This window comes from Amblyomma americanum, chromosome 9 (genome assembly GCF_052857255.1).
Source record: "Amblyomma americanum isolate KBUSLIRL-KWMA chromosome 9, ASM5285725v1, whole genome shotgun sequence".
NCBI classification, from domain to species: domain Eukaryota; kingdom Metazoa; phylum Arthropoda; class Arachnida; order Ixodida; family Ixodidae; genus Amblyomma; species Amblyomma americanum.
Window position 1 is genome coordinate 142,362,513 of NC_135505.1, and position 25,622 is coordinate 142,388,134.

General features: G+C 48.8%; 1 protein-coding gene across 2 annotated transcripts in view; it reads right to left on the reverse strand.

Moving 5' to 3' along the window:
* Positions 1-25,622, reverse strand: part of Ino80 (chromatin-remodeling ATPase INO80) — a 75,797-nt gene that overhangs the window by 8,128 nt on the left and 42,047 nt on the right. For both annotated transcript variants that reach the window (XM_077637810.1, XM_077637809.1), the window contains exons 27-33: positions 25,206-25,278; positions 23,598-23,756; positions 22,330-22,432; positions 21,889-21,977; positions 20,948-21,109; positions 18,907-19,018; positions 18,338-18,556 (exon numbers count right to left, since the gene is read on the reverse strand). In XM_077637810.1, the coding sequence (XP_077493936.1) occupies positions 18,338-18,556; positions 18,907-19,018; positions 20,948-21,109; positions 21,889-21,977; positions 22,330-22,432; positions 23,598-23,756; positions 25,206-25,278 (917 nt within the window). The remainder of the gene's footprint in view (positions 1-18,337; positions 18,557-18,906; positions 19,019-20,947; positions 21,110-21,888; positions 21,978-22,329; positions 22,433-23,597; positions 23,757-25,205; positions 25,279-25,622) is intronic.

Consider the following 25,622-nt stretch of genomic DNA (forward strand, 5'->3'; position numbering starts at 1 on the left):
GTTTGTCGAAACCATCGAAAATACGATAAACTGCCGTCAATAAATATGTGTCTAGGTGAGATCAGTCAAACATTAGAACCAAGGTCACAGTGTTACAGCTGTTACAAAATATAACTGCCTTTGAAAATTCCAATACATCACGGAGTGAAACCAGATATTTTTCGCCTGGGGGAAATGAACATCGCAAAAGTACAGCAAACGAACACTAATCTACATTTCGAGAAGGACCCTTCTTATGTATACGGAACGCCCAACCACGACACGAGTGAGATCAGGTCATGCCCTCTGTGCATCTGAGCAAGACGAGGAATGGAATCGGGAAAAATAAATAAATCGCCAACGCATACGTAATTAATGCGCGATTTAGCCTCCAAGGTTGCACACGGACTTCGCACAGCCTGCAGCCCGAAGTCGAGAGGAACACGACAGCTTTCAGCGCACGACTCAATTAACATCGCGAGCTGTTTCTTTTTTCTCCCACTGTTCCGGCTCGCTGCATTGCAAGGCCGAGTAGACGAAATCAAGCACTGCGCAAAAAATCCGCCACGCGAAACCCCAACCCACAATGATTCACGCCATGCCGGCCAGGACACAAACGCACGTGGGCAAGGTCGCGATCCAAGCGTGTGAAAAGATGAATCAACCGAGCCACATAAGCCAATTCGGCAGAGGGATTTCACGTACTACAGAGGGTTGGTGTCGTAGTCGAACCCTTTTCAAGAACGGGGCGCTGCCTTCAACGAATATGGGGGAACGGGGGGGGGCATTCGACTCTACGCACCATCCCGGCGGTAAAAGAAGCAAAGAACAAAAAAAAAAGATAAGTCATAAGAAGAGTTCAGTTCGACCTATAGGCGGAAAGCAGCCGGCAAAAATCCATTCACAGCCCCCCCCCCCCCCACCCCCCCCGCTACCAGAGGTGGTCGTGGAAGGAGGAGGCGCAGCTGGTTTCTCAAGACGCTGTACACTCTTTACAGCTCCTTGCCTCGCGTGCGACTCCCTTCTTCGCTAATCCGTTTCCGTTAATCCCTGAGCTCACGACGCCGCTGCAACCGTTTAATGACCGGCTGCCGATAATCCCCCCTCCCCGCGGTCCCGCCCACCTTCTACACCTCATGCAGAGAGGGATTACAAAGTCATTAGAAAACACGGGGCACGTGAACTTCAAGAAAAAAAGCAAAAAAGAAAGCAAAGCGAGTCGATCTTAATCAAGCAGCCGGGACCGCTTCCATTCACACTGTGGAAATTGGAGGCGAACGTCTGGGTTAGTTTCGCGCTACATCAAGAGCACCAGGAACGTGGGTGCGATCGGTTGGCAATAGACACTTTTAGTTGGGGCGTACGCAGTAAGCTTGCGTACGCATCTCTTACTGCGTTGCGTACGCTGTGAATAGTGTAAACACGACACTTTTAGTTTGCCATGCCGTAGCGTCATTGGCGCGCGCGCGCGCGCGTAAACAGTAGCGCCATCTAGTGACAAGATGTCAAAGCACATCAACGCTCGGTTGAAGCAATTTTCATCCGTGATTACTGATAACTAGGGTGAGTGCGCTGCGAGTCTTTTTTTTTTGTTCCAAGAAGCAAGACTATGCAAACCAAAGAAAATGTAAGAACTGATTAAAAGCTAGAAAACTGCCTCGCCAGGTGTCCTTGCTACGAGGAAAACACACCGCATTTAGTTAGGCCTAGGAGCTTGAAAATCGCCAAATTATCTGAAAAACAGGGGCTAGTTACCGCTTATGCCGGTACGTGTGGGCAAGAGTAGGCAAAATAAAAGCGAACCGCTACCATTTGAGCGAGCTATTGTGTAAGAGAATCAAGCGGCGACATGTATTTATTCCGAAGCGGACGAGCTGGGCGCCGCCATCTTGTCAACGCAGCACGTAGCGCCCCACTATATAGCTCTATAGTCCCACTTTGCGTACGCTAGTCCGCAATGGGCGGCTAGATACGTTGCGTTCTGCGCATGCGCATTTGTTACCCGCAGTGTCGTGTACGCCCAACTAAAAGTGTCTATTAGCGAATGATTACGAGCAAAACTAGCACTGTTCCACGACGCGCGCGGTAGTGCAGGGATCGAAGTTAATTCCACCACCGGACGTAGCCTGCCAGCAGCAAGTGGGGAGAAGTGTCGCGTTCTTGGAGGCGGCGCGAATGTGACCTGCAAATATATATGCCTCAAATGCGAACTTAAACGAACCTATCTGAATCATTGGTCGAACGGCATTACAGATAGTCGGTATACTGGTTTATGACCGTACGCGAAACACTCCTGTGCTGACCGCAGCTTTGAACCGGAGCCCAAGGCTAAACGATAATTAAGGAGACACTAGTAAAAAATAAAACTTTCTTTTTGTGTGTTGAACTTGAAAAAGACACTAAAAGGATCATGTGTCCAGTCCGTAACTATGTAGCAGCTCGGTATCAAAACTACGCAGTGGCCTACCGGAAAAAAATAAGCAGCCGAAGCATGAGACCCAGCAAAAACGCTTCGAAACGCCTCTCGGACATTCTGTGGAAATTCGCATAGGGGCTACAAGCAAATGGAAAGGAAAGACGCGTAGATGCTTCACAGCAGGAGGAAACCTGGACCGTACCGTCATGGAAATGGTTAAGAACAGGATGAAAGGGGCAGACATTAACAAAAAAAAAAGTTTTCGCTAGCTCTGGCCGAGTTTCAAAACTATACAGCGCACAGAGTTAGCGTAGTGATTTTTTTTTTCTCGTTTAATACCTGTTCACCCCAATCTGCGAAAATTGCGCCTCGCAGTAGACACCAACTCGACCAGAAAGAAGTTCAGACGGATTTGCTAGCGGAAATGCAGACGGTTCCCTCGGAAACTGCGCGGCCCAAAAGTGTCACCTGAGTAACCTGCCAAAACTGTCGGTCACACAAGTCGGACACGTGGCGGGGTATACCCTACACTAGCACATCGGTTGATTAAATGCCGTCGTGGGAAACTCCGCGGCGACAAAAAAAAAAAAAACACGGACGGAGGGACGGACGGAAATCCGCCCAAGAAAAACCGGAGGCACCATCTCATGCTTTTAAAATCGCGCCAGCCACCACACACAGAGGCAACATTTCAACAGCTCGTCCATTCAACCGCGTCCTATTTTTTTTCTCTTTGGCGAATTCTTTTCGGGGGTCGAGATATCTCGGACCGCAGCGGAAGGAACCACGCGACGAATCGTCTGCAATCAAGCACGAAGATCGTCGTCTGCTTCCTGCTCCGCCGCGCAACGCGCATGCGCCAAAGAGCGCGCGTCTCGTCTGCCCCTTCGCCCGCACGGTGGCGCAGCGCGCGCGCGCGACTTGGCAGACGACAACACCAACTTAGCAGACGACGACATCTGCAGCACGCACCTCTCCTCCTGCGTGCCGCCGAAAAAAGGGAATAGAAGAAGATCCGGAACAGGGCAGAAGGCGAAAGCAGCCCGGTTTCGACTCCGCCGTCGCAACTTCCGTTTTTCTCACGGCCGGGTTCGTTCCCAACCGGTGGGGATGAGGAAAAGAGAAAAAAAAAGATTTTTTTTTCCTTTTCCCCGCGGAGGGGCGCGCGCACACCGGGCGACGTTGGTGAGCGACTTCCCGCCGCTCGCTTCGACACCGACGTATACTGGCGTCGCCTGCTATGGCCCCGGACGGCATGCAGACGACCACGAGGAACAACACTAGCCAAGAGCCGAGCCAAGCCAAATCCGGACACGGGATCGGGAATGTGTACGCAACGCAGCAGAGATGATGAAACCCGAGACGACGCCGCCACCCCCGCAACGCTCGGTGCCCTAAATGAGCAAGAAGTTGCCGCGGAGGGATTCGCTTAGGTTTCTCTACTTTTTCCTCCTCAAGTCCTTATCCGAGGAGCAGACAGGTCAAAGGTCGCTCCTGAAGGACGCGTCGTTACGGGTCGCGGCGCTTTACCAATTTTGGAAAACACGACACGTTACGGACGGAAGCAGTGCATCTCGCGTTTGGTCGAGCAAAAGCGGCAAAAATGTGCACACCGAGTGTTTGCCGGATCGATCTGCAAAGCTACTACGCTCCAGGCTTGTCACAAGTGAAAAAGCTCGCAAGCGTTTACCATTACTGATCAACACGGAGCTTGCACTTTTTCATGACCGGCACTAATAAATATGCGCTTTTCCAAAGAGTTAACCAAAACTGCGACTCTTCGAGGCAAGCGGTCTCGCTTTAAAACGCGGCTTCATACCACGCCCGTGAAGTCGACACGAACAGAAAGGCTACAACGCGCAGTTGCTAAGTGACGCTGGCAGCGTCATGCGATCACGTAAAAAGGGACAAAATAATGTGGCTGACAGCAGCCCCAAAATAAGTTCGATGTGGGAATGCAGTGCAATCGTGACAGGACCACTGCACATAGCCCCTTAAATTACTACAGATCACCGATGAACAAAGTCCAAATTCCGACTCGGCTTAATTACCCGCCGCGGTGGCTCAGTGGTTAAGGCGCTCGTATACCAGAGTACCCGGGTTCGAACCCGACCTCGGCGGCAGCGTTTCGATGGAGGCGAAGCGCAAAGGCACACGTGTGCTGTGCGATGTCAGTGAGCGTTAAAGATTACAAATAAACAATAATTGGTTTGGGGGAAAAGGAAATGGCGCAGTATACCTGTCTCATGTCTCAGCGGACACCAAAACCGCGCCGTAAGGGAAGGGATAAATGAAGGAGTGAGAGAAGAAAGGGGGAGAGAAAGGTGCTGTAGTGGAGGGCTCCGGAATAATTTCGACCACCTGGGGATCTTTAACATGCACTGACATCGCGCAGCACACGGCCGCCTTAGCGTTAAAGACTCCCAGGTGGTCGAAATTATTCCGGTGCCCTCCAGTACGGCACTTTTCTTCCTTCCTTTCTTCTTTCACCCTCTCCTATATGCTCTCCCTTACGGCAAGGTTCAGGTGTACGCCGAGTTGCGACACAGATACTGCGCCATTTCCTTTCCTAAACAAAATTTTATTCGATAATTAAAGGAGTACGAACATCAAATTCTGGTTCTGTATTCTTTCTTAGTAATGACCCCCCCCCCCAAGAGATCGGCAAATCAACATGTGGAGCTCAACCACAACTAGTAAATTTATAACTGAATTCCTACCGTTACATTGTTTCGGTTTTAACACCAGGATGGCGGACATAAAATGACGTTAAAGGTTGATTCAAGCTGCGCGATCGAGTCAAACGAAAACAGCAGTTTACATCTGCTGGTTGTCATCCTGGCTCTTGGGGCAGGTTGGTGTAAGAGCCAGAGTACACTAAAGCGATAAAGCAGCGATTAAGCAAATGGTTTTTAAACGCCTTACGTAATCTGATCCATGGAAAGTGAGAGTAGCGCAAAACGGGACAAAGGGACAGAGAAAGACAGACACAACACAGGCGCTAACTTCCGACTGAAAGAAACCAGGGCGGCCAAGACGAACGTAATCCGTGAGGGGAAACAGGCGCATGCGCCCAGAAAGATAATGAAAAACAGGTGAATGAGGATCTACGGATGTGCACGATTCAGCGTTTCTTTAAGAAGGCCAGCTCTCTTTTGGACAGGGAGATAGACGGCTTGCTTACACATTTATCGTCCAAGGCAGCGATACGAGCTGCTTCAATAATCTCTCGCGTTAACTGATCCCGGTGTCTGGCAACGATCGAGCACTTGTCCAGAAATGGCACACAACCACACTCCTTGCAGTGTAAAGCCAGATTACTGCCAGTAAAAGTTCTCAAGTTATTTTTGTGTTCGCGAAGTCTCTCATTCAAGCACCGACCTGACTGACCAACATACCGCTTACCGCAAGAGAGAGGGATGTCATAAACAATGCCTTCAGTACATTTCACGAATTTCTTTCTGTGGTTAATGGTGCACTGCAGCTTTTGGGGACGTTTATCAGCGGGCAAAGTTTTTTTGGAAAGCGCACTTAGTTTTTCAGGGGCAGAAAAAACGACACGAACATTAGCTTTTGTCCCAATTTTCTTGAGATTGTGGGACAGGCAATGAATGTAAGGAATAACGGCAATTTTGTCTTTTTTTCTTTCTGAAGGCACGGACGGCAGTTGACCTTCCTGGCGCTTCTTCTTTAGTATGCCTTCGGCGACAGAAACACAAATATCAGCTGGGTAGCCTGCTTGATGGAACCTTGCGAGTTGAGCGTGCTTGAAGAATGCTCTGGAAAAGTCATGCCCCCACCTCATCAGCGAGAGCTTTCACGCTCAACTCGCAAGGTTCCATCAAGCAGGCTACCCAGCTGATATTTGTGTTTCTGTCGCCGAAGGCATACTAAAGAAGAAGCGCCAGGAAGGTCAACTGCCGTCCGTGCCTTCAGAAAGAAAAAAAAGACAAAATTGCCGTTATTCCTTACATTCATTGCCTGTCCCACAATCTCAAGAAAATTGGGACAAAAGCTAATGTTCGTGTCGTTTTTTCTGCCCCTGAAAAACTAAGTGCGCTTTCCAAAAAAACTTTGCCCGCTGATAAACGTCCCCAAAAGCTGCAGTGCACCATTAACCACAGAAAGAAATTCGTGAAATGTACTGAAGGCATTGTTTATGACATCCCTCTCTCTTGCGGTAAGCGGTATGTTGGTCAGTCAGGTCGGTGCTTGAATGAGAGACTTCGCGAACACAAAAATAACTTGAGAACTTTTACTGGCAGTAATCTGGCTTTACACTGCAAGGAGTGTGGTTGTGTGCCATTTCTGGACAAGTGCTCGATCGTTGCCAGACACCGGGATCAGTTAACGCGAGAGATTATTGAAGCAGCTCGTATCGCTGCCTTGGACGATAAATGTGTAAGCAAGCCGTCTATCTCCCTGTCCAAAAGAGAGCTGGCCTTCTTAAAGAAACGCTGAATCGTGCACATCCGTAGATCCTCATTCACCTGTTTTTCATTATCTTTCTGGGCGCATGCGCCTGTTTCCCCTCACGGATTACGTTCGTCTTGGCCGCCCTGGTTTCTTTCAGTCGGAAGTTAGCGCCTGTGTTGTGTCTGTCTTTCTCTGTCCCTTTGTCCCGTTTTGCGCTACTCTCACTTTCCATGGATCACCGTTACCGACTCGCCCAAGTTTCTACCCTTGTGAATGACGTAATCTGAACTAATTTTTAGCCGCATTTCCGCTGTCGATACAGAAGCAACATTAAAGAATAAATTGGATTACAGATTACTTAGCAAGCGCGGGCAAATCCCACATGGTGATTAATGATACTAACGTCTTACGCACTAATGAAAAGCAGAACACACAACCAGAAATGGGCGCCTTGAAATAATCTATGCAGACAGGTAGTTACGACCACCAGCCGTTTATGTACATTGATCCTCCAGTAAACATTTCTGTAATCAGGGCACAATCTTCATACGACGCCCAATAACTCTGAATATGTATATTAAAAAAATTAATGTGGATTAGTTCAACTAATCCAGGATATACAAAGCGAAAGATGTCGGCGTTCACTGTGTTCGTTGGCGCTGACAATGTTCTAGACGGCGATGGCTTTGAGCAAAGGAATGGCGCATGACTGGCTCCCTGAATATGCGGACGCCTCATTCGTGTTTTGATACATGTGGCAACGGTCTCCACTGGCCCACGGAGCCGGTTATGCGCCTTTCCTTTCGTGAAAATGAACGGCCTTTGCAAAGTTGTCAACGCCAATGAACTGTATGAACGCCGTCAGCTCACTTGTTTTGCTTGGTGTTTGAGGAAAGCAAATGGCACAGTAAACGTCTCACATATCTCGGTGGACACCCGAACCGCGCCGTAAAGGAAGGGATAGAGGAGGGAGGGAGAGGGAGAGAAGAAAGAGAAAACTGAAAATTGAAAGTTGGATTTTGAGGAAAGGCGGGGCGCTGCGCAGCGGCAGAACACCTGTGGCTCGGTGCTACTAGTGGCGCATGCGCAGTAGCGACTAGGGAGCGAGCGAGAGAACACGTGCGGCAGTGGTGAAAGGTCGGGCGACGGAGTCGGCGGCGGCCACTTGCGCCGTGCGTGACGTCACTCGTGCTCCGACATACGCCGGCTCGCGCGAAGCGCGGTGTTGATTAGCGTAGTGAAGCTTTTCGCTTCAATAACATTAGCATAAACAGCTACCCGCGATATTCACACATATGTGAGCACGTCCTCTCGGGACCGCATTACGGAAACTGCTTCATAAGTCTTTCGCTTGTACGTAAAACCTTACTTCCTCACAGTGACTGGTGAATATGTTTACTCAATCGCGACGCTCTCTCAATGCTACACGCCTTTGTGGGGCCTTCGTCAGACTATCCCACGAAACAAAAATATCACGACCTTGTATGGGCAGTAACAGTAACAGAGGTTTGAACTTTAACATGTAGGCGCCGCCCTTGGTTCCGTTATGCCCGCAATTAAAAAATTGGAGGACGCTTAAGATTCGCCTTTAAAAGCGGAACGCGACAGCGTGTCGCAGCACTGCCAGGGAGCCCACGGAACGCCATCGCCCGTTCGGCGCGACGCCTTCCCCGTTAGACAAATTGCTCGGCTACGTAGGGTGAAACGACGCGCGGAACGGCAAACCACGTAAAAGGCTGCAGTCGTAGTTCGTCTGCACATCGTTCTCGACAAGCCCAATGCCACGAACGCCAGCATGGCCTCTGCGCCGAACGAACGGGCAGCAAGCTTCGTGGAGAACGCGCTTTGGATGTGCGCTGCGTTGTTCGCCGCTCACCGCGTGATTCCTGCGTGGCCGCACGGCCCCACTGCGCCCGAACGAGACGAGCGGGAGGCGCTGCCGTCGCGCGCTATCTGTTGGGGCAGTGGCGTACATTGCGAGGAGGAGGAGGAGGAATTTTTCGCTCACGACCGACACCACCGGCTTTTCTGCGACACGAGCTCCTTAACGTTGTCGCATTAATACGTAATGAGTAGAGCGTGACTTGACCTGACTAATAAGGAAAAAATGCGAAACGTATTATCGGCGTGAAAAGTATGTATTATCAGCCGACGGCGGAGCCGAACACACAATACGTAGTATGCACGCAACGTCACAGGAGCCCCATCTTTGAGCACAGAGGCTATAGTAGGAACAATTGGTTTTTATGGGGAAAGGAAATGACGCAGTATCTGTCTCATATATCGTTGGACGCCTGAAGCGCGTCGTAAGGGAAGGGATAAATGAGGGAGTGAAAGAACAAAGAGGTGCCCCTAGTGGAGGGCTCCGGAATGATTTCGACCACCTGGGTATCTTTAACGTGCACTGTCATCGCACAGCATACGGGCGCCTTAGCGTTTTGCCTCCATAAAAACGCAGCCGCCGCGGTCGGGTTCGAACCCGGGGATTCCGGATCACTAGCCGAGCGCCCTGATCCGGGTTTCCCGAGTTCGAACCCGGCCGCGGCGGCTGCGTTAAGAAAATAACAGTTAACACTGGGGCCACAGTCCACGGCGTCCTGTATTACTCCGCTAGCCGATCACAACAGTACACAAAATCAGCTTTTTTTTTCTACTTGACTAAACAAGCCAGGTGTCAGAATTCTAGACCTTATAATTTAATTACCTTCTTTTTTAAGCAACAACAAAAGTTTTAACAACGGACTATTTGTTTTATCGTGGAGGAAATCTGTGCGGCGGCCCTGAACGTGGTCGGAGCTTCAATGTCGACGTAAGGTGAAGGTGGCAATAAGCAGACCAGAAAGAAAAAAAAGAGAGACCCAGTTTTCGCCGTGTTTTCTGGTCCCAAACATGGCGGCCGCTATGACGTCGTTACAAACTAAGGGACGCACGACCGGCCATTCTGAAAATTCTGTTTACGACACAAGCCACGCCAAGAAGGGGACGGGGGAAGCCAACTAACCCCCCCCCCCCCCCGCCCCTGAAAAAATCGCGACGTTACGCACGTGAGTATTTGCGTACGACATAATGACATCGTCCTGCGTCACCGGGCGTTGGACAACTCGTTCCAAAGACGGCTTGTTAGCGCAAAAGTGCACCGTTTAACGCCCGGCCATTATGAATGCACGACCGCAGTCGTAGAAGGCTACATAGAAACAAGAGACAGAACACCCCCGTACAGTACGAGAGGACTGTGTGAGCAATCAAAACGACGAAACAGGAAAGGGAGACAGGCGAGAAAGGAGGCGTTACGTACAACCTCACGTAAGCGTGCGGCCAATTAGGCGAGTAAGCGACGATACAGAGAGAGGGGATGGCGGAAACCGTTTGCTCTCAGTCACGCTCCTTTCCTCGCCACGGGTAAGAATTTCACAGCGAGGTTTCCGCCTGACCCGCCGCGGTGGCTCAGTGGTTAGGCGCTCGGCTACTGATCCGGAGTTCCCGGGTTCGAACCCGACCGCGGCGGCTGCGTTTTTATGGAGGCAAAGCGCTGTCAGTGCACGCTAAAGATCCCCAGGTGGTCGAAGTTATTCCGGAGCCCTCCACTACGGCACCTCTTTCTTCCTGTCTTTATTCCCTCCCTCGTTTATCCCTTCCCTTACGACGCGGTTCAGGTGTCCCACGATATATGAGACAGATACTGCGCCATTTCCTTTCCCCAAAAACCAATTATTATTATTATTATTATTATTCCGCCTGCTCCTACGCTTTTCGTTGTACCGACTGTTGGGGTGACCCGCCGCGGTGGCTCAGTGGTTAGGGCGCTCGGCTACTGATCCGGAGTTTCCGGGTTCGAACCCTGCCGCGCCGGCTGCGTTTTTGAGGCAAAACGCTAAGGCGCCCGTGTGCTGTGCGATGTCAGTGCACGTTGAATATTATTCCGGAGCCCTCCACTACGGCACCTATTCTTCCTTTCTTCTTTCACTCCCTCCTTTATCCCTTCCCCTACGGCGCGGTTCAGGTGTCCAACGATATACGAGACAGATACTGCGCCATTTCCTTTCCCCAAAAAACCAAATATTATTATTACTGTTGCGTCGCTGTGAGAGGGACCCGAAGAATGTGCACGCTCATGGGTGGATGGACGGAAGGTAGGAGTGTCCCCTTTGAAACGGGGCAGTGGTAGTTGCCACCATGTCGTTTTTTCCTTTATTTTTGTTTAACCCTTCTGTAAGTTGTTAATAAAGTTTGCCATTTTCTTTAAAATACGTCTTCCTACACTTTAAAACTTATGTCACCTCTCTGCTTTTGATCCACCAATCCTTCAATCGCTTTTGCTAATTTTCACCGCAGATTTATTTACATGACTATTGTTATCTCTAAACCCTAAGGCCTCAAGAAAAGTGACTGTGACTGCATCGACATCGGGATGGATACCATCACATTTTAGAATGAGGTGTTCTATTGTTTCTACCGATTTACCACACACAGCCCATGTTTCTTCTTCGTTAAAATTCTTTTTGTAGCTGCGCGTTCTAAGACACCCTGACCTAGCTTCAAAGAGGAAGGCACTGCCTCTTGAGTTATCATAAAACGTTTCCTTCCTGATCTGCCTTTTCCAGCATCGATATAGTTCTACACTATGCTTCTTTTTCATTGACTCTATCCAATTTTTACCTTCGAGGTTTTTAACCTGTCGTTTAATGCTCTTTCTCCTTCGTCTCTGGCAAACTCAGGTGACATCTGGCGGTGAGTTTTGCTTGATAATAAGTATGAGTCGAGCACTTGCCCGGCTCGGTGAGAAATAACCAAAAGTCGTCACAGTATGTGCGAAGCCGGACTGAAACAGACACTTCCGCAACAGTTGTACCAGTGGCGCCCTCTCCCTTCGGTGGCAGAATGAAGAAAGCAGACGACGGGTCACGCGCAAGCGTGTGCTTCCTAGCCCCTCACGGGCGAGATATGGCGCTGCTAGTGTAGTTTGCGCGAATGTCTTCGTTGGTCCGTCCGGCATTGGCGCATACGACGCGGACTACTGGTTAATTCTCACCGAATCAGGCATCCACTCTTCGCAAGCTCAACGCGAAACAAAAACAGCCCCACCAAATACCACCTCTGTGCGAAATTTCAGAGCAAATAAGATAGCACTTTAGTTGAGAGAAGAATTTACAGGTATTTATGAGCGACGCAAGAGTCGGTGCATTTTTAAAGGGACACTGATGCGAAATAGATGTTTATGTTGGTTTAAGGTCCCAAAGCGACTCAGGCTATGCACCCGCTTGGTGGCTCAGTGGTTATATAGCGCTCGGCTACTGATCCGGAGTTCCCAGGTTGGAACCCGACCGCGGCGGCCGGGCTTCGATGGAGGCGAAACGCTAAGGCGCCCGTGTGCTGTGCGATGTCAGTGCACGTTAAAGATAATAATTGGTTTTTGGGGAAAGCAAATGGCGCAGTATCTGTCTCATATCGTTGGACACCTGAACCGCACCGTAAGGGAAGAGATAAAGGAAGGAGTGAAAGAAGAAAGGAAGAGAGATGTGCCGTAGTGGAGGGCTCCGGAATAATTTCGACCACCTGGGGATCTTTAAGGTGCACTGACATCGCACAGCACACGGGCGCCTTAGCGTTTTGCCTCCATAAAAACGAAGCCGCCGCGGTCGGGTTCGTACCCGGGAACTTCGGAAGATCCCCAGGTGGTCGAAATTATTCCGGCGCCCTCCACTACGGCACCTCTTCTTTCACTCCCTCCTTTATCATTTCCTTACCGCGCGGTTCAGGTGTCCACCAATATGTGAGACAGATACTGCGCCAGTTCCTTTCCCCCAAAACCAGTTTTCAATTTTTATGAGGGACGCCGCAGTTGAGGGCTCCGGAAATTTCGACCACCTTGGGTTCTTTAACGTGCACTGACATCGCACAGTACGCGGGACTCTAGAATTTCGCCTCCACCGATAATTCGACCGCCGCGGCCGGGATCGAACCAGCGTCATTCGGGTCAGCAGCCGAACGCCATAACCACTGAGCCACTGCTGCGGCTGATGAGAAATACAAGTTGGCCTGTATGGATAGCGCACCGATTTCTATTCCCAAAGAGACCACTATCATCGCAAACGAGGCTTTTATAATCTAGAATACCCCTCGATTCCCCTCTCCAAAAAAAAAAAAGCGAAACACAGGTGTTGCCATCACCTGCTGATTACGCAAGTAAAATGTCTCTACGTCGACACCAATTTTGGGCGCGGATCACAGGTGCTACGCTACATCGCCATTCACTTCAAAGCGGTGGCCGACCGTCACAAGGCTGAAAGGTCTGGCGGGAAGATATATTTAAACACAATTTTATCGGCAATCAATACCTCTTTTGCTGCCGGACAAATGTCAATATACACAGAAAGAGCCAGAGTGTCAATTTTTACGGAGAACCATTAGCCCGCCGCGGTGGCTCAGTGGGATCGGCTACTGATCCGGAGTTCCCGTGTTCGAACCCGACCGCGGCGGCTGCGTTTTTATGGAGGAAAAACGCAAAGGCGCCCGTGTGCTGTGCGATGTCAGTGCACGTTAAAGATCCCCGGCTGGTCTTAATTATTCCGGAGCCCTCCACTACGGCACTTCTTTCACTCCCTCCTTTATCCCTTCCCTTAAGGCGCGGTTCAGGTGTCCAACGATATATGAGACAGATCCTGCGCCATTTCCTTTCCCCCAAAACCAATTATTATTATTACGGAGAACCATTACTGAATTGAGTCGTCCCTCAGAGTCCAATTAAAGAGCGGACGAAGGAGCCGTGTCCACTTCATAATGCCGCCAACAACTAAAAATTGGCAGTGGCTTAACTTGGCTAACCCTGGAATTCAGCGAAAAGCAAGGACGCTTGCTAAGCGTCTGAGGCTCGTCGATGCCAGCTCCGCTACACGCTCGCGACAACCATTCTATGTATGTATACCCACACGATCACGTAGCTATGACGTGTACCACATAGTCTTGCGACCATGTCATCGGATGTCATCACTTGGATTCACATCGCCCCATCGAATGTTCTTAAGGTCAACCCAAAGGTCACCCATTGTCAAAGGTCATGGTCAGGGGTCAAGGGTTCGACACCATAACTGTACCACATATGGTCGTGGTTGGGCTGAAGGTGATTCAAGGTCATTCTCCGACCTACCCGACGACTGCTTTACCTAGGGTAGTGAAGCTTTCCACTTCAAACCTCCAGAGAAAATGGGCGCGTTGGAAGGTAGACAAGCACTCGGTGCAGACGGCCCACCTCCTCTCCCTCGACTGAGGGACAACGAATAAATGAAGAATGCGTGAATGCCGGAGCAGGGTGGGTAAACGAGGACCGCAAGTTGACGAGGACAAATGAAGCCGCCTAGCGAGTAGTAATTATTCTGCTGCAAGTGCTCAGTTTGTTCCTTGCCAGCTGTCCGGCACCGGCCCCGTGGCCTCACACTTTCCTTCAAGGTAAAAGGTGGGTTAGGTTTTCAGCGGAGTCCCAACACCCTCTTCCAATACGAAGCACTTTTAAAAAACCCGCAACGTTTGCCATCCACCGTTCATTATGACGCATCTCAAAGAGTATTGCTTAGGCAATACTTTTCGAGGTGCGTCACAATGAACGGCGGATGGCAAACATTGCCGGTACTATGCCTCTGGACAGAGTGTTTACTTAGTACGCCCTTGCATGAGTGGAAACAAGTCAATGACGAACGCCGGGCCTCTCGTGGGGGACTTCGCACCGGCCACCCAGTATCGACCAAAACAATCTCGGTGGACTACGGCTTTCGGCGCAAAACAATTAAGACCTTCAAGTTAATGCACTGGCCCTGGATCGAAAACGGCAGCCAAAATCCACCTTCTTCACAGGATGTAACGCCCCCTGGGGAGTTGAGAAAAGTCATCTGCTACTGACTGAAGACAAACCCACGAGGAGCCAGCTGCTCCTGCTGAGTGGCAAGTGTGTGCGTGTTGTGTGTGTGCCCGCGCACGCGTGCATGACAGCTGCCGCCATCTGTAGCATGCGCCTATCACTAACATGAACTGCGCATGCGCAGTAGGGGCAGGCGGCTTCATTTTCAACCAGTGGAGCTGAAGGAAAAGAGGCGCGCATGCGCATGCCGGCCTTGTGAAAAAAGCGGATCCCATGCCTGCCTTCTCTGCATTCTTCCTAACCTTCCTGAAAGCCATTACGGTAACATTGTTCACAGAATGGAGAGAGATGCTGGTGCCACTCTGAACAACCAATCCCGGCGTGCGTCCGTCACAAAAACATCAGTTACGCAGCGCAGCCACTAGTGACATCTATGCCTTCACGCAGCTCTTCCAAGTGGTGCCATCTGTTATCAGTGCGCACATCTATTCTCTTGTTAGTGATGCAGTTTATGGTACATACACCCGTTTCTAATGCTGCGCCTATCGCTGCGGCGATGGCCGAGTGGAAAAGGGCTCGGGAGATGGAACTGCTAGCTCTGTGCCGGCATCTGCTCTTACCTTAGCTCAGAGCGGTGAATATGTATTAACTATGACATACTTTTAGCTTCATTGCCCGGCAAACTCTGGCGAGCATCGCCCCGAAGCAGTGGTGACTGGAGCCTAAGCTGGAGCAGGAGATTCCGAAACATTTCCAATTTTTCAGTCTCAATGGTAACCAATAGGGAACAAGATTTTGATCCTTATCTAACGCTAGTGCCATTAGAGTAGTTTTGTGTCCTGATGCCTTTCTCCACTCAGCTATGGCACTTCTTGTAATCTACCATCACCTTTCATCCATTCATTTTGCACCTTGAAATACTTGGTAGTAGTAGTTCGTGGTGCAGCCTTGTCGTGCGGTGGTGCTGGATGAGTTGACAGACAGAAGGGCTTGACTATGTTGTCAATGCGAGCTTTATGTAGCTGCATACCAAGGTGACAAGGTGGTCAAAGCAGCTGAATGCCCAAGAGTGGGCAAGCCATACAGCATGTGAAGCACTAAAAAGCGAGGGATGCCAAATGCGCTGTCCTGCTGGAAGACGTGCGACCAACAGCAGCAGCTGCTCAAGTCACAAATGCAGCAAAGAGACTATAAGCGCTGTTCAGCTTAGAGAATAGAAGCGGGCGAGGGCAGAGCAGCGGCAAGTCCAGCATCCAAAGGACTGAGCCCAAGTGCGGCTACCACCATCTACGAGTTGCCCTAGAGTGTGCCACAGCTTCCCTTCAATTTCATTTCATGCTTAAGCTTGCTTCGACTGCTAGACAGACTGCAAATTGGTCACCTTACTGCGCATGGAATATATTTCTAATGCAAACTTGGGGTTAGTTTTGGCATCACTTTCGCTGTCTAATCTGAACGATGTCCACCTAAGATTGCCGAAAATAAAAGTTGAGAAATGATTAGTGCACATTGCACTTTCAGCAGCTGGATGAGGGTCAACTGGGTGTCAGTGCAGTTCTCAGCGCTTCACTGGCGCAAGCCATGGCCTCCAAGCCTGGCACATCGCATAGTGCTGTATTGCATTGGTTCACAGCTGTCATTGTTACACATCTTAGGCATTGGCTTTCGTGCCTGACTACATTTTTTTTTAACACGATCATGCAACAGCACAAAAATAAGAATTGGAACTCTTCGAGCTTTCACCGGTTCACTTAGCAAAACAGCAACAATGATAACTGAAACCGCCGCATCCATGACATCACCCCACTGCTCTGCCTAATAGTTTAGCTTCACAAAATGGTGTAGTGGTTGAAAAAGCCATGGCTACAGGCATGAATAGAGAGGAAACAAAAGAATTAAGTGGTTCAAAATCAAGCTAACGTATTAACTTTGGCGAGATTTAAAAATATCCCGGACTTCTCGTTCCCCAGGTATGAAGAAACGACAGCAACTGGCATGCCCCAGACCAGCCGTTGCCCCACCTCAAACTATGCCAACGCTCAGGCCGATGTCAACAATACGACAAGAAATGTAAACTGCTTGAGAGCTCATTCTTCTGTGAGCAAGTACAGTCGCCGACCAATTTTTCGGACTCGAAGAGACCCAAAAAATGGTCGAGTAATCGAACAGTCCAAAAAACGCGTGAAGTGCAAAAAAATCACTTTATTCAGATGAAATCGGCTTAAAAATGTCACTGATTTTACCTTGCAGCAAATTTCTCTTGCTGGCGACAATTTGCGCCTGTATTTGCGCCAAAAATGTGCTTTCATTGTTCAAGCTAGGCAACAAGATCACCGCATTTAGTTGGAATACTTCCCACGCTTCTTTGACGGACCCGGCGGGGCCATGTTGTCCACAACCCAAGTGTGCACCACACCGCCCGTCAAACACACTCAAAGATAAGGCACTTTTCTTTCAAAGTGGCAGAACTGCCGGACGCAATCACAAAACGGCGAACAGATGTAACTTCGTGAAGACTGAGCGCCACTCGGTCAAAACGGTCAGAGAAACCCAAGTGACGAAACGGCGAATGGCGAAAGTATGAGACCTGCCGCGGTGGCTCAGTGGTTAGGCTGCTCAGCTACTGATCCGGAGTACCCGGGTTGGAACCCGACCGCGGTGGCTGCGATTCGATGGAGGCGAAACGCAAAGGCGCCCATGTGCTGTGTGATGTCAGTGGACATTAAAGATCCTCAGGTGGTTGAAATTATTCCGGAGCCCTCCACTACAGCACCCCTTTCTTCCTTTCTTCTCTCAGTCCCTCCTTTATTCCTTCCCGCCGAGATGTGAGATAGCTCCTGCACAATTCCCTTCCCCAAACAACCAATTTTCAACGTATGAGACGCCGAGATGTGAGATAGCTCCTGCACAATTCCCTTCCCCAAACAACCAATTTTCAACGTATGAGACAAGCGATAACTGCCCGTGACAACGTCAGCGACAAAAGCAAGTTGACGGCGATGACAATCCGGCTGCCACCTCGAAGTGTAAGAGATCGCAGGGACCTTTACTGGCAACAATGAGGTACCGAAAGTATGTCAAGCCAATCCAACTGCAGCGTTAAATCCACCTCAATCCAACATGGTGCCTTTTGGGCTGGCGAAAAGCCGATAAGATGGTCGATTTTGGCCCACAGGCGACTGAAATTAGTCCGAAAAATCGAATTTTTGAAGTCCGAAATATCCGTCGCAAATATGTATGCACTTCTATGGGGTGACTGACGGTGCCTCATCGAGGTCCGAAATATCGTACAAGTCCGAAGTACCCGTGGGCTACTGTATTGCGCGGATTTAAAAAAAATTTTTTTGCCGCTATCTGAAAGTGCAACCACTGTGGCTGGGTTTAAACCCGCGACCTTGTTCTACGCAGCCAAGCTTTATGCAATCAACTCATGATAATTCCAACTCGAAAGAGACGAAGACTTTGCATGAATTGTGTGGAGTTTGAATTACAGGCAGCATTTTTTAGCACACCTGACGATGGTGATACACCTGACGACCAAGAAATCAAAGTGGCAGTTTGAAGAAATTGTATGATGAAATCAAGCGGGTATAATAGATGAAATTTCTTGGCTGCAGCTGAGCCACTATGCGGGTCAGCACTGAAAATGAACTACAATGCAATCTTTCGGAACTCACCAGTTGATGAGGCTCCGTTCCAGGGGACGCTATAGCCGTAGGCCGCAAAGCCAGCTTGGGCCCCAGCTTGGGCTCCCGCTCGCTCGGCGGCTGCCAGCATGGACCCCCGGCCACGGAGTGCTGCCCCACCCCTCCGTGTTGACCCCCGCGGTCGACCCCTACTCCGACCCGTTCCCCTACTCTTCTTGCTGCCTGGAGATGGCGCTCCGGGACTGTCCACTGAACATAAGAGGGGGAAAAAAAGAAGAAGAAAGCAAAGAAGTCAGTATGACATTGAATATACTCTTGCACTCGTAGAGTAGTTAGTGACTGTATGACGTTTGTACAACGTTTACGCAGTAAACAGCGCTTACTACGGAGATTTAAAAAGCAAATGGATGTGCAGGGAAGCACTGTAGAAGCCAAGAAAAAATATAAAGATGAATTTGAACCTTTAAGAACTTCCTCAGAATTAATTGGAACCTGATTAATTCAAAATTGGTTTCTGACGTCTCTCAGGTGTGTTTTTTGAAGATGACTGGCGAGCGATTTTCGCACTAACAGGGTGCACAGTGTAGCAAGAGCCTCACCAGCCGTGTTCAGTGGTGGCACCGGAGTGCTTGACGGGCTGCCATCGTCGACGATGAGAGGACCGTCGCTGCTGTCGTCGTCCTGTGCCACGGCCACACTGCTCAGGGACCGCTGCACAAGTGGTACAGAGAACAAAGTTTTGAACAGTACTGCCACAAAGTTACCTCTAATAAGTAGTGAAAAGAACGAATGAATGTATTCAAGAGGATGAACTGTGAAAAAATGGAATTACTGGATCAATCCTGCACAGATGACGTTGTTAGAAACTGCAGTGCCTTTGCAAATTATTTTACACAACTACCGTAAAAACTGGAATATAGGTCGAACTTTTTTTAAAGACACCATGGCGAAAAGTAGATGCCCACCTTATATACCGGTCATTGGCAGAAAAACTACGGAAGTCTTGCAACAATGGGTGGCTGAAGTCAACAGCCTCCATCACCATCGCCATCAGCAGCAGCGCGGCGTGGTACCTCCATTTTGCATTTCTGTCGTTGCAAAGCTATTTTGGTTAAAGGCTGCTTTTTCACATTTTGTTTCAAAATGAGCGGAACCCGACGGCAATTCACCGTCGCCGTCAAGAAAAACGTGACTTGGTACGCGGAAGCTCATGGCAACCTGGCGGCACAGCGCAAACTTGGAGTATATCTGAAAAGAGCATTCGGTACTGGTGGAGGCAGAAGCTGCGTATTACAACTTGCAGCAAACACAAGAAAACATCATTCCGTGGGAAGACCGTAGCGTATCCAGAATTCGAAGGAAAGGTTGCGGAGTTTGTCTGGGAGCTGCATGCAAGGTTGCTGCCTGTGACTGCCGAATGCATCCGCGTGAAAGCGGCAGAGATCACGACATGGAGTGGTGAAACAAGCGAGAGTACACGCATGTTGTACCTCGTTTGTTTTCGGCGCTCGCTCCGTACCGTGATGATAAGGTGCAGAGAAACACACGGGTCGATGAGCGCGCGATACTGTTAAAAAATTGGCCAGGTGTACATATCAGCAGCATTTAAATGAAAATGAATGCTGTCACCATTATGCAACCTGTTGAGCCGCATTTGTTTCAAGGTAAGGGTGACTTTCTGTACTTTTTCCATTGAAAAAGATTTTTTTCATGTTCAGAATTGGTTACTTGGGGGGTCGACCTATATTCCGCTCCGACCTATAGTCCGGTTTTTATGGTAGTTCAGGTATAGGGTGGTTGGGTTAGGAACTAGACAGTTGTGGTACGACACTCCAGTAAAATTTTTTCAAGTGGGCCACTAATAATTCCCTGGGTTTCAATATTTTGCTGAGTGCCAGACACGGTGAAACACTGTCAAGCCATTACAGCTTCCAATGGCTACACCTAAGGAGCTCAAATCACCACAACGTATACTTTGATTAACAGTTTAGGAGAAAAATAACCCGCTGAAACCAAACCTGCCGCACAGAAAATGAACTAGGCAGCAGTAACAAAAAGAGATAGCTTTCTGCACCAAACAACTGTCTTTGAAGATATGGCTTTGAGGACATATCTAACTTTACAACATTTTTCACTCTTTCACAAAGCACTTTACATTTCTTGGCTTGACGGAGAGAGATGCACTTACTCATAATTAATTCATGCTCATTAAGCGTTCTGTACACTTCAGTGGCACTTTCTTGAAGGCTAGGCATTGTCGCACAGCAGCATCACACATAGCTGGACCAACAGAATGAACAGGTACCATATTTGCTGAATGCTTTTTCACTGAAGTATTGTGAAAAGAGCACTCTTCAATGGGCTCCTCAGACATCCTCACAAATGTTTTCTATTGTGGCCATATGGCTGTGTTCGGGTGGATGCCAATAATTGCTCCCTTATCCTCACAAATTCCCAAGGGATCAACCAGTACACCCATGAATCACAACCTCTGGAGCAACACTGCCTGATAACCCTTTTTGTCTGGCACAGCCTCCCTGGTGCACCGTTTCCAGCACACTTATCTCGATGCGCCCTTCCTTGTACAGCCTGTCTGTCTGTGGTACACCCTTTGCGGTGCATTCCACCTGGAACACCCACCTCACTGTAGGGGCTTGGCGGGATCGAGTCGAGGCTGACGACCGACTCAGAGTCCTGCTGGGAGGATGGCAGCAGCGGGGGTGGTGTCGGCGCCGTCACCACTGGCGGTGGGGCGCTCGTCGTCACGTTGTGCTCCACCAGCTTCTTCTTGCGGGGCCCGCGCTGGCAGAGGGAAGCACGAGGCCAGCTTAGTCAAGCATCGCAAAATAAAGCAACACCCAGCCAGTTCTGCACAATGTGACACCATAACGACAGAGTGGGTAGCAAGGGCACAGTCAAGGGCTGCTGAGGATCAAATGAAGCAGTGAGGCTGAGAACCTTGCTGGGACAATGCCACTAAATCCATGCACACCTCAACCCCGCCTTTTCTTTACACATTTTATTTCGGGACTAATCATCATCATAATTTCGCACAGAAAACTGATTCACAATGGGGAATGATTATTAACTGGATTGGGGCATTTGTTGAAGGGCCATGAATCCGCATGCATGTCAGGCGCAAAGACCTGTTCAAAGCCACTGGTGTTCCCCAAGGCTAAAAAACTGCAGCCTTCTCATCAAACTGAGAGAAGTCAGATGACTCACATGAATTTTATCACAGAGCAAAAATACCAAACTGAAAAGACAATCAGGCTACACAGATTTTTTTTTTTTTGGTTTTATAGAGGCTTAACGTCCCAAAGCGACTCAGGCTACGAGGGACGCCGTAGTGAAAGGCTCCGGAAATTTCGACCACCTGGGGTTCTTTAACGTGCACTGACATCGCACAGCACACGGGCCTCTAGAATTTCGCCTCCATCGAAATTCGACCGCAGCGGCTGGGATCGAACCCGCGTCTTTCGGGCCAGCAGCCGAGCACCATAACCACTCAGCCACCACGGCGGCCCAGGCTACACAGGTGATCGGGCGGTTATAGTAATGCGTGGCCATGTAACACCAACCTTCTCGCCCTTGTCGCTGCGCCTCTTGCGCTCCTTGGGCTTCTCCAGGGTGTCCTCCAGCTGCTTCCTCTCTTCCTGACGCTGCCGGACTGGACCATTCATGCGCACCAAACAAGACCGACAAAGCAGTCAGCATTCGCAGTGAGGTGCCAGCGCAATTGCAGTGGGATGTGCCATACCTTACTGACCCAGCCACATGTTCATTCACAACTACATGACCTGCTAAATACCGCTGACATGCATGTTTATTCCTGCTAACCTAAAGTCCCTCATAGGGAGGGCATTACAAGGGAAAGGGGGGCTGCATTATGATGAATAATAAAATGATGTGGTACTGGTCAAATCAAGCAAATATAATGACTATGCAAACAGAAACCTGTGTGAGCAACTTTGCACACTATGACTGTCATATCCTGCAGATTCACACTATACTGCACTCACATTTGCGCTCCAGCTCGGCATCGTCCAGGAGCAGTGAGACCACCTCCTTGGGCTTGAGCGTGTCGGGCTTGAAGTTGCCCCCACTGATCACCATGCGCTGGATCTGCGCACATGACGTGAAGCAAGGAAAAAAAATATTTAGTTTACTTGCATGTCAAGAATGGTCAACATAGGTTTTTAATATGCAAACAATTTGACAATTGCTCCAAGCTGCATTCGCTGGTGGTGCGTGTCACTGTCACCATCAAAATCACTGCACTCTCGGAGAAAAGCCAAGGTTAAGGAGGGAAGCTGGTCTTAAAAAAAAATTTTATTAATGAAGTCACAATTATGAAATCATCAGGGAACATGTATTTTTGAGTGCTGATTCCAAATATGGGATTTAATTTAATGTACAACAAGTCCTTGTGGACTTGATGCAATATGTTATGTAACATTTTGTGGAGAGCTTTCAAGAAATCCTGCTGCAGAGAACTTGCTAGAATTTATGTCGTCCGCTTGTCTTGACAGCAAGCTATGCAATAAGGGTAAAATTATTATCCCGCCTATCACAGAAGTTGAGTTACATGATTTTGAACTTCGTACTTCACTAACAGGAAGAAAAATTTGTCCCTGTTTCTGAAGTGACTTCAAAATTCTATAACTCAACTTCTATGACAGGCAGGATGATAATTTTAGCTTTATTGCATAGCTTAATGTCAAGAGAAACCAATGGCATGCATTCTAGCAAGTTCCCTCCAGCAGGATTTCTTGAAAGCTCTCCACAAAAAGTTACATAACATATTGCATAAGTGCTCAAGAAATTGTTGTACATTAAATCCCATATTTGGAATCGGCACGCAAAAAATACATGTTCCCTGAAGATTTCATAATTGTGACTTCATTAATAAAAATTTTTTTCTAAGATCCTCTTCCCCCCTTAAATTTGAGGCTACCTCCACAGACTGTCGTTATTGTCGTCGTGGTTCTTTTTGGCCTCATTTAAACAGAGTATGAACTAACGGAAGCTTATGAATACACTTGAGGTTGACGAGATCTCAAGAAATTTAAATTAACTGCATTCCAAACAGAAAATCTATGTATGCTGCAGCAAACCAGGTCTCAATCCAGACAATAACTGCTAAGACAGCACCACAAGATATCATGTCTTGATGTTGTCGCACGCCAACCCTGAACAAGATTCGCCTCTCTGCAAATGGCTGCACAAAATGATTGGCACCATGAACCCCCATCCTTTCAAGTAAGATGGCGCCAGTTTGCCGTCATACCTCGCTCTTCTCACGTGCCCTCTGTAGGATGCGCTCCTCGATGGAACCCTTGCAGAGCAGCCGGTAGACAGTGACCTGCTTGGTCTGTCCCAGCCGGTGGGCCCGGTCCATGGCCTGCTGGTCCACAGTCGGGTTCCAGTCGCTGTCGTAGAAGATCACCTGCACACACAAGCACCTCTTAGAAAGGAACAGTGTGAACCACGCAAACTCCATCCGCATGCACACCACCCATGGACTGCACTGAATTTAGACATTTGTGTGACTTGGGAGAAGTCCATTTTTAGATGCATAGGTGATCCAGGGGTACAGTAAGAGCTCATCAATTCAAAACTTCAAGGGACCGGAAAAAATGTTTGAATTAATGTTCAAATTATCTGAAAGTTCGAATTATAGAATTTCCCCGAAAAAAAAAAAAAAAACTGTCAGGAATTGCTGGCAGCACGGTGGAAGACTCAGCAATAACTGCCCGATTTTAAGATGAGAACTGTGCACCAATGAATGCTTTTCATGTTTCCGTGAACCTTTTATCGTGTGCTTACTGTCGGAAGCATCAAAGCAGAACTGCTCCAAAATCATAAGGGCCTCCCGCATCCTTCACAGTGCGACGTGATGGAGCTCCACCGTCACCGTGTCACAGCCATGATTAGACACCTTTAGCATGTTGTGCATTATCGTGTACGCATATCGCGCCAGTTAGCATCCAAAACGGTGCTCTGCTCGGTTAGGTTGGTTGATGCTGGCCGATCATACCTGAAACGCGGCTTCCCTTCGGAGTCCGTACAAATATCTGGTGTGAGACTGTGGTGTCCGAATTAGCAAGCATGCGACGCATAGATTTACATGAGCGTTGACCAGGTTCCAGCCAGCAGTTCAAATCATGATCCAAATTTCCGAAATACCAAGCTTTTACTGTATTAACCTCACACTTGAAATGACCTCCAACGTGCAAATATACTCGTAGGTCAACAAACACGGTAGTACTAAATGCCCAGCTGTGCTCACAAATGATAGAGAAAGGTGACAAAACGAAACAGAGAGGACTTCTGTCAATGTTTCCACATGCTTGAAGCTGCTCATTACAGCACAACAAACTACTATACATTTTCACATGAAGAAAGGTGCTTCGTCCAGACAACACGGTTAATACAGAGCGCCTTACATGTTTTTGTCTGTCTCGTTCGTGTTGCCATGCCAAAACATTTCTCTTTAAATGGATCACCACCCAGTCCAGGATGGAACCCTGCTTTCCGAGTGACTTCACACTGCAATTATTACAGCGGCAGACCAAGAATGACAGCCTTGGAGAAGGCGGACAATGCCTATCACTGGTTTTCGGGCACACAGACAGAAAAGCATAAGACACACAGCGATGAATCACCGCAACAAGCTACCAGCGGTTGTCAAGTACCTTATGCATCAATGAAGGACACCAGCTTGACCGCAAAGATCAAAGCCAAGTGCAGAACATGGTCGCCTGTCCTGTTGCTGATTGCAAGCAGTGTTAAGCGATTAAAACAGTCATAATTCAACAAAACACTAAAAAAACGGAATGGGGAATGAGCACAGCGTTATGTTTCTGACGCACGAGGGCATAAAGGCACCACTCACAGTGTCTGCTGCAGTGAGGTTGATGCCCAAACCACCAGCACGGGTGCTCAGAAGGAACACGAAGATGTCCGACCTGCAAGATGAGAAAGGGAGGGGGTCATCAATGTCAGGCATGTGTCGCATGATGCCAGAGAGAAGTTTCAACATTTTGGCTTCCTTCTAGTTAGGCTGCATGTGCTAGCATCATATCAAGTACACAAGGAAGAAATGGGAGGAGGTGGGGAATTGGCCACCCATTTTAGAAAGGAAGCAACCTTCCTTGCAAGAAAAAAAGAAAGGAGTAAAAAAAACTGAAACTGTGAAGGAAGTCACGTTGTGTAAGGAGGGGGGGAATTATGCAACCGATTACTGTAAGAAATGGGTCGTGCAATTTCCTATGTATTACAGTACAAACTCTTCTAACTTTTAAGGAACTGG